This window comes from Chlorocebus sabaeus, chromosome 11 (genome assembly GCF_047675955.1).
Source record: "Chlorocebus sabaeus isolate Y175 chromosome 11, mChlSab1.0.hap1, whole genome shotgun sequence".
Taxonomy (NCBI): domain Eukaryota; kingdom Metazoa; phylum Chordata; class Mammalia; order Primates; family Cercopithecidae; genus Chlorocebus; species Chlorocebus sabaeus.
This window is the reverse complement of record NC_132914.1, coordinates 41,291,505-41,306,927: the sequence shown is the minus strand read 5'-3', so window position 1 is coordinate 41,306,927 and position 15,423 is coordinate 41,291,505. Positions and strand designations below refer to the sequence as shown.

The window sequence follows — 15,423 nt, the reverse complement described above, 5'->3', positions numbered from 1 at the left end:
CTTGACCTCGTGATCCACCCACCTCGGCCTCCCAAAGTGTGGGGATTACAGGCGTGAGCCACCGCACCCAGCCTGGAATGTTCTTTTTTAAATAAAATACTAATTCTGGGTTTCATGCTAGATTTTGACCCAGTAGGTGGGTCCAGGAATCAAACAGTTCTACAAATGATTCATGGCTAGCCATGACTGGGAACAGTTTACCTTAAATCATATAAATTGTAGCTCTCCCCCACCCCAATTCAGCCAACAAACTGAAGTTTTACACTGTACTAGTTATGATAGTGGCACTATCTCATAGAAGAAAGTTTAGGTCTTACTGTTGCCCAGTAGCTTCTACATGACTTGCCTGTGGCTCTCTACCTTCCTTGATCAGTCTGCTTCAGTTCATGGACAGCTCTCTGTTCCTCTAGTAGACCAAGCACAGCCTCAAGAGCACTGAATGTGTTCCCCACACTGGATCACTCTAACCCGGTGTCTACATGCCTTCCTCACTTACAGGTCTCTGCTCAAGGGTCAGTGTCATCTCCTTAGAGAGGTCTCCCCTAATTTCCCAATCTGATTGTACTCCTTGTTCCTCTCACCTTAATCCTGCTTTAATCCTTCTCATGGCACTTAAGTATTCTATATCTGTGCATATGTTGTCTCTTCCACTAAAATCCAAGTTCAATGGGGCAAGAAGCTTAGTTTCATTCACTGCTACATCCTTAGCACCTAGAAGTTTCTATGACATAGTGGGCATTTTTAAATTTGTTGAATGAATAAATGAATTTACCTTTCCTTGAAGAACAGCTGTGAAAGGAGCACATGCCAGCAGTGTTAGGTCACCAGAGGATCTAGCCTCCATCATTTTATTTCTGGCCACAGCAAAACTCACTAGCACTGGCAAAATCTGTTGCCCTGTGAAAGCCATGGGTTCCACCACACAAAATGCCGGTACTGACCCATTCCTGAGCATCAAGTGCCTTCCAATAGGGATCTTCATTCAGCTGATTCTGTGCTCTGAAAAGACTGAGACCAGCCTTTACTCAACTGTCAGTGCTGCTCCACTACTACCCTCATTTGCTAGGATTCAGTCAGGCTGTAGTTTCTTAGTGAACTCTGGATGGTTGGTGGGAAAGAGGCAAGCCATGAATGGGGGTTAGATTGTATTTCTTAGTTTTCTAATTACCAAGCTGTATTTATAATAAGACAAGCTGGGCCATATCCTTGTGTGTGTGTGTGTTTCTGACTGCCACTTACTGGCTACATGAGTAAATCATGATTTAGTAATACTAATGCATAACAAACTATGTGATTTTCATGGTAGCTTATAACTGTAATCTCACACTTTGGGAAGCTGAGGCAGGAGAACTGCTTGAATCCAGGAGTTCAAGACCAGCCTCAGCAACATAGTGAGATCCTGTCTCTACAAAAAATTAAAAACAAAAATTAGCTGGACATGGTGGCATGCACCTGTACTCCAAGCTACTCAAGGGGCTGAGGCAGGAGGATCACTTGAGCCTGGGAGGTCAAGGCGGCAGTAAGCCATGATCAGACTGCTATACTCCCGCATGAGTGACCAAGTGAGACTGTACCCCCCCCCCCCAAAAAAAAAGTAGCAGTTTAAAACAACAGCTATCCTTCCTCACAAATCTACAGTTGGCTGACCTCTCATGTCTCATGTATGTTTGTGATCAGCTGGCAGGCAGGCTGATTAAGGATGACCTCATCTGAGATGCTTTGTCTCTGTTTTGCATGGTCTGTCATCAGCAACTTGTTAGCCTTGGCTTGTTCTCATGTCAGTGGCAGGGTTCCAAATGAGAGAAGTAGTGCATTAGGGCTTTTGAGGCCTGGGCTTGGAACTGACCATCACTTTTTCTGTAAGCAAGTTACAAGGGCCAGTCCAGATTTAATGGTTGAGGAAATAGACTTTACTTCTTGATGGGAAAAATTACAAAGCCATATTGCAAAAGGCATCAAATATACAGATGAGTGGAGAACTGCAGTCTAATACAATGAACAAGGGAAATAAGTTATTCAATCTTTGGGGATCTCAAAATTTCCTCAAGAAGTAAAAGAACAGAATCTACACTGTAGATTTATCAAATCAGATCATGCTTCTAAAACTCTTAGCACAATGTTTGGCACAATAGCTTTCAACACATGACAGAGAAAATGATTATGATTAATATGATGCACAGACATAGTGTTAGTGGTAAAGATTGCAAACTGATGCCAGATGCTAATTTCTGCCATGCAACTTATTAGCTACATAATCTTGGGTAATTTCCTCATCTGTAAAATGTGATTATTATTACCAAATTCATAGGATTGTTATAAGGATTAAATAAAGCACTTCAAACAGTACTCATAAGTGTTTAATAAAAACAATATATAACAAAAATTACAAATTTATCTATTGTTAGCCCATTTTGCATCACAATAAAGGAATACCTGAGGCTGGGTAATTTATAAAGAAAAAAGGTTTTTTTTGTTTATGGTTCTGCAGGCTTTACTAGCATGGCACCAATATTTGCCTGGCTTCTGATGAAGGCCCCAGGAAGGTTACAATCACAATGGAAAGCTAAGGGGGAGCAGACTCTTTTAAGCCACCAGGTCTTGCACGAACTGAGTGAGAACTCACTCATCACCAGTGGCACTAAGCCATTCATGAGGGATCCGCCCCCATGACCCAAACACTTCCCATCAGGCCCCACCTCCAACACTGGGGATTACATTTAAACATGAGATTTGAAGGAGACAAACACCCAAACAATGTCATTCTACCCCCAGCCCCCCAAAACTCATGTCTTTCTCACATTGCAAAATATAATCATCCCTTCCCAATAGTCCCTCAAAGTCTTAATTCATTCTAGCATCACTCAAAAGTCCAAAGTCTCATTTGAGACTTAAGGTAAACTCCTTCCACCTATGAGCCTGTGAAATAAAATATAAGTTATTAACTTCCAAGATACAGTTGGCGGTACAGGCACTGAGTAAAACATTCTTGTCCCAAAATGGAGAAATTGGCTAAAGAAAGGGGCAACAGGCTCGAGGCAAGTCTGAAACCCAGCGGGGAAGACATTAAACTTTAAAGCCCCAACATATTCCTTGATTCCATGTCCTGCATCCTGGCACACTGGTGGAAGGGGTGGGCCCTCAAGGCCTTGGGCAGCTCCACTCCTGTGGCTTTGCAGGGTACGCGGCTTCCCTCATAGTTGAAGTTGAGTGTCTGTGGCTTTTCCAAGCTCAGAGTGCAAGCTGCTGGTGGCTCTACCATTCTCAAGTCTGGAGGGTGGCAGCACCTTTACCATAGCTCTACTAGGCAGTACCCTGCTGGGGTCTTTGTGTTGGGGCTCCAACCCCACATTTCAGTATGTAGACTATAAGCCCCCCACTGTACATGCTCTGTTTTATTCCCACATACCCCTCAAATGTGGGCAGAACCTGTAAATATCATGGGAAATCATCATGGGAAAAACATCATGGGAGAGTATCTGTATTTGTTTTCTATTACTGCATAATAGATTACCACAAACTTAAAGGCTTAATGTGATCCATTTATTTATTTATTTATTTATGAATGACAGACTCTTGCTCTGTCACCCAGGCTGGAGTGCAGTGGTACAATCTCAGCTCACTGCAACCTCCACCTTCCTGGTTCCAGCAATTCTCCTGCCTCAGCCTCCCAAGTAGCTGGGACTACAGGTGTTCACCACCATGTTCAGCTAATTTTTGTATTTTTAGTAGAGACAGGGTTTTACCATGTTGGCCAAAACGGTCTTGAACTCTTGACCTCAGGGGATATGCCCACCTCAGCCTCCCAAAGTGCTGGGATTTACAGGTATGAGCCACCACAACTGACCAATGTGACCCATTATCTCACAGTTCTATATATTAGAAGTCCAGCACAGCACAGACAGGTTCTCATACTGAGGATCATGCAAAGCTGAAATCTAGGTGTCAGCCAGGTTGTGGTATCATCTGAAGCTTGGAGTACTCTTCTTAGCTCACTCAGATTGTTGGTGGAATTCAATTCCTTGTGGTTGCAACTGAGGTTCCAATTTTTTTCCTGCTTGCCCACAACTGGAAGGTACGTCTCATCTTCTAGAGGCCACCTTTAGGTTTTAGCCAATGTGGCCCTCTCACAACATGGTACATACTTCTTCAAGGCTTACAAGGAGAATCCTTCTTGCAAGGGTTCACCTGATTACGTCAGGCCCTTTCAACAGTCTCAGAGTGAGTTGTTTAGGAACCTTAACTGCATCTGCAAAATTCTTTCAACTTTGTCATGTAACATAATCTAATAATGGACATATCATTATGGCAGCATCATCAAGGGATATTTTATTTGTGGTTAAATGATTGCTGTGAACACAATCTATAAATATATGACTAATAGGATTTTGTATCTGGCTCTGTAAACTTTAAATTTTGTATTATTTATATAATTCACAAAGTGCTTGCATATATTCTGCATCATTTGATTTTCATGATTACCTGTCAGAGAAGCACAGCAGATATTAGCCCAATGTGATTAGTGGCTCAGAGCAGCTAAGTGTATGTCCAAAGCTTTACAGCAAATTAGTAGTGGAGTCAGTTGGGCTTCAGATCAGAGTGTTTCCACCCTACATACAGCCCAGGCTCTTTTTGCTAACTCTGTAATTTTCAAACTGTGTTTGATGCTTGGAGATGTCTCAGGGATTACTGTAAGAACTGGGTGCGATACTAATGGGTAGGGCTAAGTGTTGATATGGTGGCTTTATTTTTATATGTTGGAAGTTCAACCCATGCTTTAATAACCACTGCCCTGCAACAGCCTGCGCCTTGTTAAAGGTGAAGAAGAATATTTGGGAAAAAAAATTAGTTAAAAAAATGGTTGAGGCCAGGCGTGGTGGCTCACGCCTGTAATCCCAGCACTTTGGGAGGCCGAGGCGGGGGGATCATGAGGTCAGGAGATCGAGACCATCCTGGCTAACACGGTGAAACCCCAACTCTACTAAAAAAAAAAAAAAAAAAAAAACTAGCCGGGCGTGGTGGTAGACGCTTGTAGTTCCAGCTACTTGGAAGGCTGAGGCAGGAGAATGGTGTGAACCCGGGAGGTGGAGCTTGCAGTGAGCCGAGATCATGCCACTGCACTCCAGCCTGGGCAACAGAGCGAGATTCCATCTCAAATTAAAAAAAAAAAAAAAAATGGTTGAGATAGGTGTATATAAAAAGTCAAGAGTCTATTGCAATAGTTTTAAGAATCTGTCATCTCTTGCAGCAGCTGTTGAACCTTATAAAAAGACATAGAAAAAAACAAAAGAACCACATTATACACTTGCTTTAAAATATACACTCTGGAAAATATGATGAACCCCACCCCTTTCACTTTTTAAAAAAGTATACAAAATTCATACCTTCTTAATGTCTGGTCTCTTATTTTTCTTTTCATGCAGACATTGACTAGCAACAGAGTACATAGCTTCAACTGAAGTGGAATCAGCATCATTCATCTTTTTATCAATATAATCTTCAATCGTCTTTTCTTCATCTTCAATTTCTTCTTTAATATCTAGCTTTAAAATGAGTGTTAAAACTTTAAGAGCTTCAAATCAAAGTGAAGGAAATTAGAATGTATATTTTAATTATTTAAATTAATCTACTTTGTAATAACATGTACTCTCATTTTACTATCTTATCTTAAAACCTTATTAAGAATTCAAGACCCAGCCTGGGCAACATGGTGAAACCCTGTTTCTACTAAAAATACAAAAAATTAGCCAGGCGTGGTGGTGTGCACCTGTAATCTTAGCTACTCAGGAGGCTGACACAGGGGAATCGTCTGAACCCAGGAGGGAGAGATTGCAGCAAGCCAAAACTGCGCCACTGCACTACTTCAGCCTGGGTGACAGAGCGAGACTCTGTCTCCAAAAACAAAATAAAACAAACAAAAAAAACAAGACATACAGGACAAATTCTATGTAAATAAGTACATCCATCCACCACAAAATGACACTTTGGTCAACTGGTCAATGACGGACCACATATAGATGGTGGTCCCATAAGATTATAATACCATATTTTTACTGTACCTCTGTTATGTTTACATATATAAATACTTACCATTGTGTTACAATTGCTTACAGTATCCAGGACAGTATTATGCTGTACAGCATATGTTTGTAGCCTAGGAGCAATACCATACAGCCCAGGTGTGTAGTAGGTCACATCATCTAGGTTTGTGTAAGTACACTCTGTGAGGTTCACACAATGAAACTGCCTAACAACGCATTTCTCGGAACATATTCCTGTCATTTGGCAACACATGACTGGGTGTGTGTGTGTGTGTGTGTGTGTGTGTGTGTATAATATAAATGTATATTTATACCTTCTAGATACTTCCACTCATCTGCCTTCCAATTTTTATATTTATGTTATGAGCTAATTGCTTATATGTTTCCATTAGCAGCATTTACTAGGTGGGCAGCACAGCGTGGTCTGCTTCTTGATGTGCTTCTAATAGCGCAACTCCAACTTTTGGACCCTGACTCCTCCTCCCTGTGCCCAATAAACTTCTCTATGGGTACTAAGATTGTTGAATCAAAGAGAAAAAGGGAGGGGAAAAATGGGGAGCAGGCCATGATAAAAAAAAAGAATTAACAGGGAGAGAAGTGTAGGAATAAGATAGTAAGTTGGGTGAATCATGGTCTCCCAAAACATGTCTATGCCATAATTTTTGGAATCTGTAAATGTCCTCTTATTAGGAAAAGAAGGGCCTTTTTAGATGTAATTAAGTATCCTGAGATGAGAATATTCCAGATTATGGATAATCCTGGAGGTAAGCCCCACATCCAACGAGCAAGGCAAGATTCTCTCTGGAGCCTCCAGAGAGAGCATAGTCTTGCCAATACCTTGATTTCAGACTCTGGCCTCCAGAACTACGAGCAAAAAAATTTCTGTTGCTTTAAGTCACACAGTTTTTGGTACATTTTTACAACAGTCCTAGGAAACTAATACAGATGAAAAAAACTATTCATGAGAGGTAAACTCTTCAAAAACACTTTCAAAAGATAAATTCTGAAAATGTTTGGCAATGGCAGAATCTAGTAACATAAGGGTCCTTCAAAGGATCATTTTTTTTTTTAACTGTGCTTGTACAAAAATCTTATTACTTTAGAGTCACATCACAGTCAAACCTTAAGAATGGGTGAAAGAGTGTAATTCTCCAAAGATTTATGATTTTCACTATTATATGATGAAATGCAAAACTTGTGACTGAGATAGAGCTTATGTTTTTCTGCATTTCATCCTTACTCAAGCCAAAGTTTTGAGGCTTTTATATATTTTGAAAGAAAAAGCCTTAGGCAAAATGATGGAAAACTTAGGTAAAGTATATGCTGCATGCAAGTTAGTGAATCAATCTGGGTTCAATCTTGAGCCCTCCATACCCACAGAGGAGGTCATAGGAACTCCAACTTGAAGGCAGTTGGTCAGAAGTTCTGGAGGCCTAAACTTGCGACTGGTGTCTGGTGGGATCGCAGTCTCGGGGACTGAGCCCTTAACCTGTGGGATCTGATTCTGATGCTATCTCTAGGAACATAGTGTCAGAATTAAATTGGAGGAGATCCAGCTGACTTTCGCTGCAAAGTAGACTGCCTGCTTGTTGGTGGAGAGAAATCCTCCCCACTCACATTTGGTCACAGAAATCTTCTGTGTTGATTGTTGCTGTGGTGTGAGAGCAAAGGAAATACATGATTTGAGTTTTTCCTAACAATAGCAAATTTGGTATGTTTTTTATTGTAACTTTGTAAATAAAATACCCCATGATAGAAATAAGTAGAGAACTTTTACTAGCAATTTTATTCTGAGAGAAATTTGAATGGAAGCCATTTTTTTCCTTTCTGAAAATGTTGAAAACACTGTTATTAAGAGTAGCCACCCTGAAAGTAACAAAATAAACATAAGCTAAGGAGGACCTCAGAAATCATTTAGTTCTATTTTCATTTTACCCACAAAGAAATCAGAACAAAGAACACATAAGTGACTTTTCTAGGCTTCACAAATACTTCATGGGAGAGCTGAGAATGAAAAATATTTAATACTTTTTCCATATGCTATTGTGTAATAGCCAATGGAAAGACTGCCAACAGAAAATGTTATTTCTAGATGTCAAATTTATCCATATAAATTTAGACTACAAAAGCAGAGAAAAAAGGATTGAGGAAAACGAATATTTCAATTACCAATAACTGAGGTTCACGGTGTTCATCCACGGCTGGAAGTCCAGTTATTATTTCTAATAAAACCTATTAAGACAAAAAAATTTCATTAATATAATACACAAGACAGGCTGGGCATGGTGGCTAACGCCTGTAATCCCAGCACTCTGGGAGACAGATGTGGGAGGATAACTTGAGCCCAGGACTTCAAGACCAGCCTGGGCAACAGGGAGACCCTGTCTCAACAAAAACTTTTAAAAAACATTGGCCGGGTGTGGTAGCACATATCTGTAGTCCCAGCTACTTGGGAGGCTGAAGTGAGAGGATCACTAGAGCCTAGGAGGTTGAGGCTGCAGTGAGCCGTAATTCTACCACTGCACTTCAGCCTGGGTGACCAAGTGAGGCCTTGTCTCTAAAATATACATATATTATACATGATACTAATAAATTATATATATAATACTCAAGACAAAAATAAATATAAACTAGAAGGAATATGAATCTTGTTTACAAAATTTGATTAATCATTCTATACAAAGCTATGTCTTTTAGATATTAAAGTGGAAAGAACACGAGCTTTGGGCATTTCTTGCCATCCCTCCTTCAGGGATATCTCGGACCCCATCATGACCATAAGCAGCTCTTTTCTATTGGCAACTCTACTAAAGAGTCAGCCCCACTCAACATATGTTCTGGGAACTCCCAATCCTTTTCCTGCCTCTTAGGGATTCTTCACAAGAATAATTTTCTCTGGCTCTTAGGAGAATATTATTTTCTAAATGTTAGGCATATTCTACAGTCCTATGCCTTGTTTTCACAGTGCTGTGAAGTTAAACTTCCATATATGGAACACATATGAAAAAACAAATTGAAGAAAAAGCCCCTGGCTTCTCCAACCACCCACACCTATCTCTTACTCTATCTTAAAATTTATTGGGAATAGACAGGTAGATTAGTAAATGTCAAAAAATGTGAGACTAAAGTATATACTGTATGACACGATTCATTTAATGCATTAGGTGTCATGCTAATTCATAAACACAGATGGCAAGAAAATCATTTCTTGTAGTCATTTCAAAAATCAATTCAAAAGTTTTACACATTGGAAGAAGTTTTTACAAACTTTCTGGTATAAGTAGAGGTTAATGTGAAAAACTTGTGTTGTTACATAAGAGAGCTAAACAAGATGGGTGTATTAAATAATATTCTACTTCATTTCCACAATTATAGCAGAATGACTATTTTTACTAATTATGTATACGGAACTTACCACACCAAAGCTGTAAATGTCAGATTTGGGTGTTATTTCTCCTCGCAAAGCTTCAGGTGCCATATAAGCTGTTGTTCCCACAATTCTGCTAGTCATGACTGTCTGGGCAAACTTCTCAGAAGCCCGTGCAAGGCCAAAGTCAGATATTTTAGCAGTAAAAGCTTCATCTAGTAAGATATTTGCACTGAAAAAAATGTAAAGTTTGAAGAAAAAAAATGTTTTCCGCACCCCAAAAAAATCAAACAGTTCCTTAGCTAAATGTATGTATGCATGTATATATGTATATGCATACATGTCTATGTACATACATATTTACAGAGTATAACATTTTATAGTATGCATCATAAAAGCCTAAAATTTCTATTAATAAACCTAGAAGTCAGATTATAGCTAAAGAGAAGCAACTGTCCTCTTTTTTTATGTTTCTTGAGGAAAAAATTTAGGAGAATAAAAATGAAATAAAACTGTCTACATTAGTAAGAGACATTTTCATTATTCCACAAATAATTTATTATAGGGTAAATTACTACAAAGTCTTCCAAGGCACCTTTAATAATTTCTTTCTTAATATGTATCAATTCATTTAAAAACAAATTTCCAACCAAAGTATCTCAATTATGCATTTCTTTATTCTTTTGTTCTGTACTATCTGGCTTTTGAAGAGAAAAAAATATGGCCAAAATATCTCAATTAATTCATTATATGCTTTCATACTTTCATTCAACACAATCTTATTGAGAACTCCCTATGTTGTATAGTATTTAAGCACACTGCTGGGCATGGGGGAGTCTTAAAATCTTGTCTGTGACAAAGGCATAAATAATTTTTTAAAACAATGGTAATATTAGGTACAAAATGCTGAGAGAACAACCATGTGCCTGGAAAAAGCAGGAAAAATTTCAAATAGAGGGTGAAAGGTGTGCTTAGTATTGAAGGATTATTAGAAGTTGATAGTTACACGAGGGAAAGAAAGGCACTCCAGGCAAAAGGAGTAACAGCTACAGAGTGACGAAAATATGATATGGTGTACATGGTCAACTTCAAGGAATGAGTGTCCTAGAAACATGGAGATTATTTGAATTTTATCCTGTGAGCAACAGGCTACCAGCTAAAGTTTTCACAGTAGGAAATTGATGTTATTAGACTTAACTTTTAGGACCATGACCTGGTAGCATTGTAGTGAATAGATGAGGACTGATAGGCTGGATTTAGGTCGACTACAAAGGTTTGTAACAAAGCAAATGAGAGATAATGAGGGTCTAAATGGTCATAACATGGGATAAATGGAAAGTGAAAATTTTGAGGCTCACTCAACAGAATTTTGTAATTAGCATGATACAGAGAATGAGAACGTCTTCAGCTTAAGAGAGAGAATGAATAGTGACTTCACTGGATCAGAAAGGAAATGTGGAAAGACTTTAGGTAGGAAAGACCTGATGAGTTTGATTTCTGATGTGCTGACTTAAAGGTTACTGTGGGATACCCAGATGCAGTGTTTTTGGTACAGGGATACTAAAAATCCAGGACTGGAAGCTTATAATACAGATTCGAAAAACACTCACATATAAGTAGCAGTTAAAATCAACATAATATCACTCAGCAAAAACACACAGAGAGAAGCCGGGCGGGTGGCTCACGCCTGTAATTCCAGCACTTTGGGAGGCCAAGGTGGGCAGATCACCTGAGGTCAGGAGTTCGAGACCAACCTGATCAACATGGAGAAATCCCATCTCTACTAAAAATACAAAATTAGCAGAGCGTGGTGTGCATACCTGTAATCCAAGCTATTCAGGAGGCTGAGGCTCGAGAATCTCTTGAACCCAAGAGGCGAAGGCTGCAGTGAGCCAAGATCGCGCCACTGCACTCCAGCCTGGGTAACAAGAGTGAAACTCCGTCTCAAAAAAAAAAAGAACATATAGGGAGAAAAGAGACAATGATAAGAACATGAGAAAGTACCAACAATACATGAAGAATAGGAGATGGTCTTTCTTTTCTCATCTAGGGTCAGTTCCTCTGCTCAAGCTGCTTACATTCTCAGGAACCCTACTGAACACATAATCTCATTTCTCTCTTCCACGGTATCCTCTCCCTCTTAATCTGGATCCTTCCTATAGGCAGATAAGCACAGTTTAGTCTCTGCTCTCTTAAAAAAATAAAAAAGGTTTCCTGAATGACATATCTATTTCTAGCTGTCCCCTTAGTAACATGTCTTAAAAGACTTGTCTATACTCCTATCTCAGTTCTCTAGCTCTCACTCTCTCAACTACAGTGTGATTTCTAAACCAATTACTACATGGAAATGGGTTTCCATAGTCACCAAAGACAATGGTGATGCTAATCCAATGATTAAAGCACTTGACTCTTTTTGACTACTCCCTCTTGGGAAACACTTTCTTTCCTCATTTTCAGGGACTCCACACTCTGCAGGTTTTCACCTTACCTTTCTCTGTATGTGTACTTCCTTAGATTCCTTTTTGTGATCATCCCTTCTATTTGGTCATTAAGTCTTAAGGTCATTAAGTCTTAGTCCTCAAGACTTAATCTTGTGACCTTTTCTTAATCTACATCTCCCCTCAAGTGAATACAGTCATTTCAATTATCACCTGTATGCAAGTAATACACACATTTATATCTTCAGCTCAGACCATCAGCTCCAAATCTGTATATTACACTAACATCTCTACTACTATATCTTAAAAGAACCTCAATTACAACATGTACAAAGGAGAATTCACATTTTCTAACCATCTCTCTAACCCCAACCTAACCAGGTCTTTTTTTAGTCCTTTCTATATAAGTGAATCATGCCATAATCATTCCAGAATGCAAGTCTGGATGCCATTATTCTGGGAGTCATTCGTGATACTTCCCTCTTCCTGAACCCCTGCGTAGCCAAGGTATCAACAAGCTTTGCCATTTTAATCTTTCTAATCTGCTCACCTCTCTTCATACGAACTGCCACCTATGATAGCCTACTAACTGCTTCTTCTTATAAACTGTTCTCTACATTAGAGTCAAAATCATCTTTGCAAAACTTAAAGATGATGCCACATTCCTCCTTAAAAATTTCAATGGCATCTCATTACACTTGAGATAAAACTAAAAGCCTTACCTTGGCCCATTAGGTCCTATAGGACTTAGCTTCCTGCACTTCTCTGTGGTTTTATCTTCAATCTACCACCCCATAACTTTCTGCATCTCAGTCATACTGCATTTATTCATTGTTTTTTTTTTCAGACAAAGTCTTGCTTTAATACCCAGGTTGGAGAGCAGTGGCAAGATCATAGCTCACTTCAGCCTTGAACTCCTGGGCTCAAGCATCCTCCCTCCTCAGCCACCCCAGCATCTGGAAGTGTAGGCATGCATTACCAGGTTTGACTAATTTTTTTGTAAAGATGAGGTCTTGCAATGTCGTCCAGGGAACGTAATCAGGTCTGCAACTCCTGGCCTCAAATGATCCTACTGTCTTGGCTCCCAAAGCATATTTCATTTCTTGTAACTCATCATGCTCCCATATTTTCTCTCACCACTGGTCTTACAAATGCAGTTCCTTCTGCCTACAATGTTCTTTTCCCCATCATCTATTCTACAGTTACCCTCAAATTGTGCCTACTTATTTCCTGCCCATTCTTTGAATCTCTGCTTAAATATCACTTTCTTGGAAAAGGTTCTTTATATTAATCCTATATACTATACTATATTATATATAATATATATGTGTGTACTGTTATTTTGTGATTTGATTGATGTTGAGCTCTATATATTAATATGTTACTTATAGTAGGTAAATATTTAACTAGATAAATACACAAGAAAGAAAGAGAACTGAAAAGTCCTCATGAAGGATGAAGGTGATTCAGAAAAGAATGGTGATCCATAAACTAAGAAAACAACTAATTTCCGTAAGGCAAAAGGGTCAAGAAGAACAGAATAAACTACTATTAAAACAAATAAAAAAGGTCAAGTAGGATGAGTACTGAAAGTAGGTCACTGGGCTTGGAATAAAGGAGATTACAGATGTCCTTATTGAGAAGAGCTTTCATGGAGTGATGGGAAAAAGTCCAGGTGCTCTAGGTTAAGACATGCATGTGAATAGTGAATAGAGTGACAACAAACTATTCTTTACAGACAGCTTTCCAAAAGCTTTTAAACAGTAGCATTTACCTTTTAATATCTCTATGAATATGATGATTTTCATGTAGAAAATTGATGCCATTAGCTGCACCCTGAGCAATCTTGCATCTCATGTGCCAAGAAAGTGCTGGAGTACCATCCTTGTAAAGAAATAAACCAAATTAAAAACTAGAAAGAGTAATAAAAAATCTACAGAGACTATATAACACAGAATATTTTTCTAGGCAACAACTGAAGATGATGCTATATCACTAATAATTTAGGACTACATTTTTAAGTTATTAAAAATAATCTCCAAATAAGCTCAAACGGGTGTTTACATTTCTTATTTGAAGATAAAAATATATAAAAGCATCTTCCTAGTATAGTCTTGACTGAATTTTATATTTAGGATTACCACCTAATAAAATGGCAACCCAGTTGCTGACATATCAACTGTATAATTTTCATAGAGCAGGAAAAATATGAAAGCGAATTTGGTTTAAATAATCCAGTAACAAAATGAGTATTAATGCTCCAGCATATAAACAAAAAGCCAAACAATCTGATGAACAAATAGCTTACCAAGCAAGAGAGTCTGTCTAGTAATGAACCATTAGGCATGTAAACATATACTAAGCAGAGGTCATCTCCATCACTTGAGAAACCAAGTAGTTCTACTAAGTTTTCATGTTGACACCTGTGACAAACAATTTTTCATGCAAAATTATTATAATATATACTTATATAGTCAGTTGTAGGTTGGAAGTTATTCAAAGTTTTAATAGAAAAAAAGAGAAAAAAATAGTATGTTATATATAATTTCTAACATGATGTTTATGTTTATATATGTTTATTGTAACTATTTATAATTTTCTGCAAACAGTTCTCTTTTCAGCCAATATTAATCAACATTAGAAGTAAAATCTGGGTCCCGGAGCAGGATGGCCGAATAGGAACAGCTCCAGTCTCCAGCTCCCAGCATGGGTGACACAGAAGACGGGTGATTTCTGCATTTTCAACTGAGGTATCGGGTTCATCTCACTGGGGAGTGCCAGACAATAGGTGCTGGTCAGCTGGTGCAGTCCGACCAGCCACAGCTGAAGCAGGGCGAGGCATCGCCTCGCCGGGAAGCACAAGGGGGAAGGGAATCCATTTTCCTAGCCAGGGGAACTGAGACACACAACACTTGGAAAATCGGGTAACTCCCACCCTAATACTGTGCTTTACCAACGGTCTTAGCAAATGGCACACCAAGAGATTATATCCCACACCTGGCCGGGAGGGTCCCACACCCACGGAGCCTCCCTCATTGCTAGCACAGCAGTCTGAGATCTAATTGCAGAGGTTGGGGGAGGGGCGCCCACCATTGCTGAGGCTTAAGTAGGTAAACAAAGCCGCTGGGAAGCTCGAACTGGGTGGAACCCACAGCAGCTCAAGGAGGCCTGCCAGTCTCTGTAGACTCCACCTCTGGGGACAGCGCACAGCTAAACAAAAAGTAGCAGAAAGCTCTGCAGATGCAAATGACCCTGTCTGACAGCTTTGAAGAGAGCAGTGAATCTCCCAACACGGAGGTTGAGATCTGAGAATGGACAGACTGCCTGCTCAAGTGGGTCCCTGACCCCTGAGTAGCCTAACTGGGAGACATCCCCCCCTAGGTGCAGACCGACACCCCACACCTCACACGGTGGGGTACACCCCTGAGACGAAGCTTCCAGAGCAAGAATCAGACAGAATCACTCGCTATTCAGCAATATTCTATCTTCTGCAGCCTCCGCTGCTGATAGCCAGGCAAACACGGTCTGGAGTGGACCTCAAGCAATTTCCAACAGACCTACAGCTGAAAGTCCTGACTGT

At 39.5% G+C, this 15,423-nt stretch overlaps 1 protein-coding gene across 5 annotated transcripts in view; it reads right to left on the bottom strand.

Annotated features, from left to right (window-relative positions):
• Window positions 1-2,344: 2,344 nt before the first annotated feature.
• Window positions 2,345-15,423, bottom strand: part of IRAK4 (interleukin 1 receptor associated kinase 4) — a 35,793-nt gene continuing 22,714 nt past the window's right edge. For 4 of the 5 annotated variants that reach the window (XM_073020640.1, XM_073020638.1, XM_073020639.1 and 1 more), the window contains 7 exons: window positions 14,152-14,266; window positions 13,618-13,727; window positions 11,226-11,348; window positions 9,454-9,637; window positions 8,208-8,270; window positions 5,382-5,540; window positions 2,345-5,257 (listed from right to left, as the gene is read on the bottom strand). In XM_073020640.1, coding sequence (XP_072876741.1) covers window positions 5,222-5,257; window positions 5,382-5,540; window positions 8,208-8,270; window positions 9,454-9,637; window positions 11,226-11,348; window positions 13,618-13,727; window positions 14,152-14,266 — 790 coding nt within the window. In that variant the 3' untranslated portion in view covers window positions 2,345-5,221. The remainder of the gene's footprint in view (window positions 5,258-5,381; window positions 5,541-8,207; window positions 8,271-9,453; window positions 9,638-11,225; window positions 11,349-13,617; window positions 13,728-14,151; window positions 14,267-15,423) is intronic. The other variant, XM_008002933.3, reaches the window with a different exon arrangement.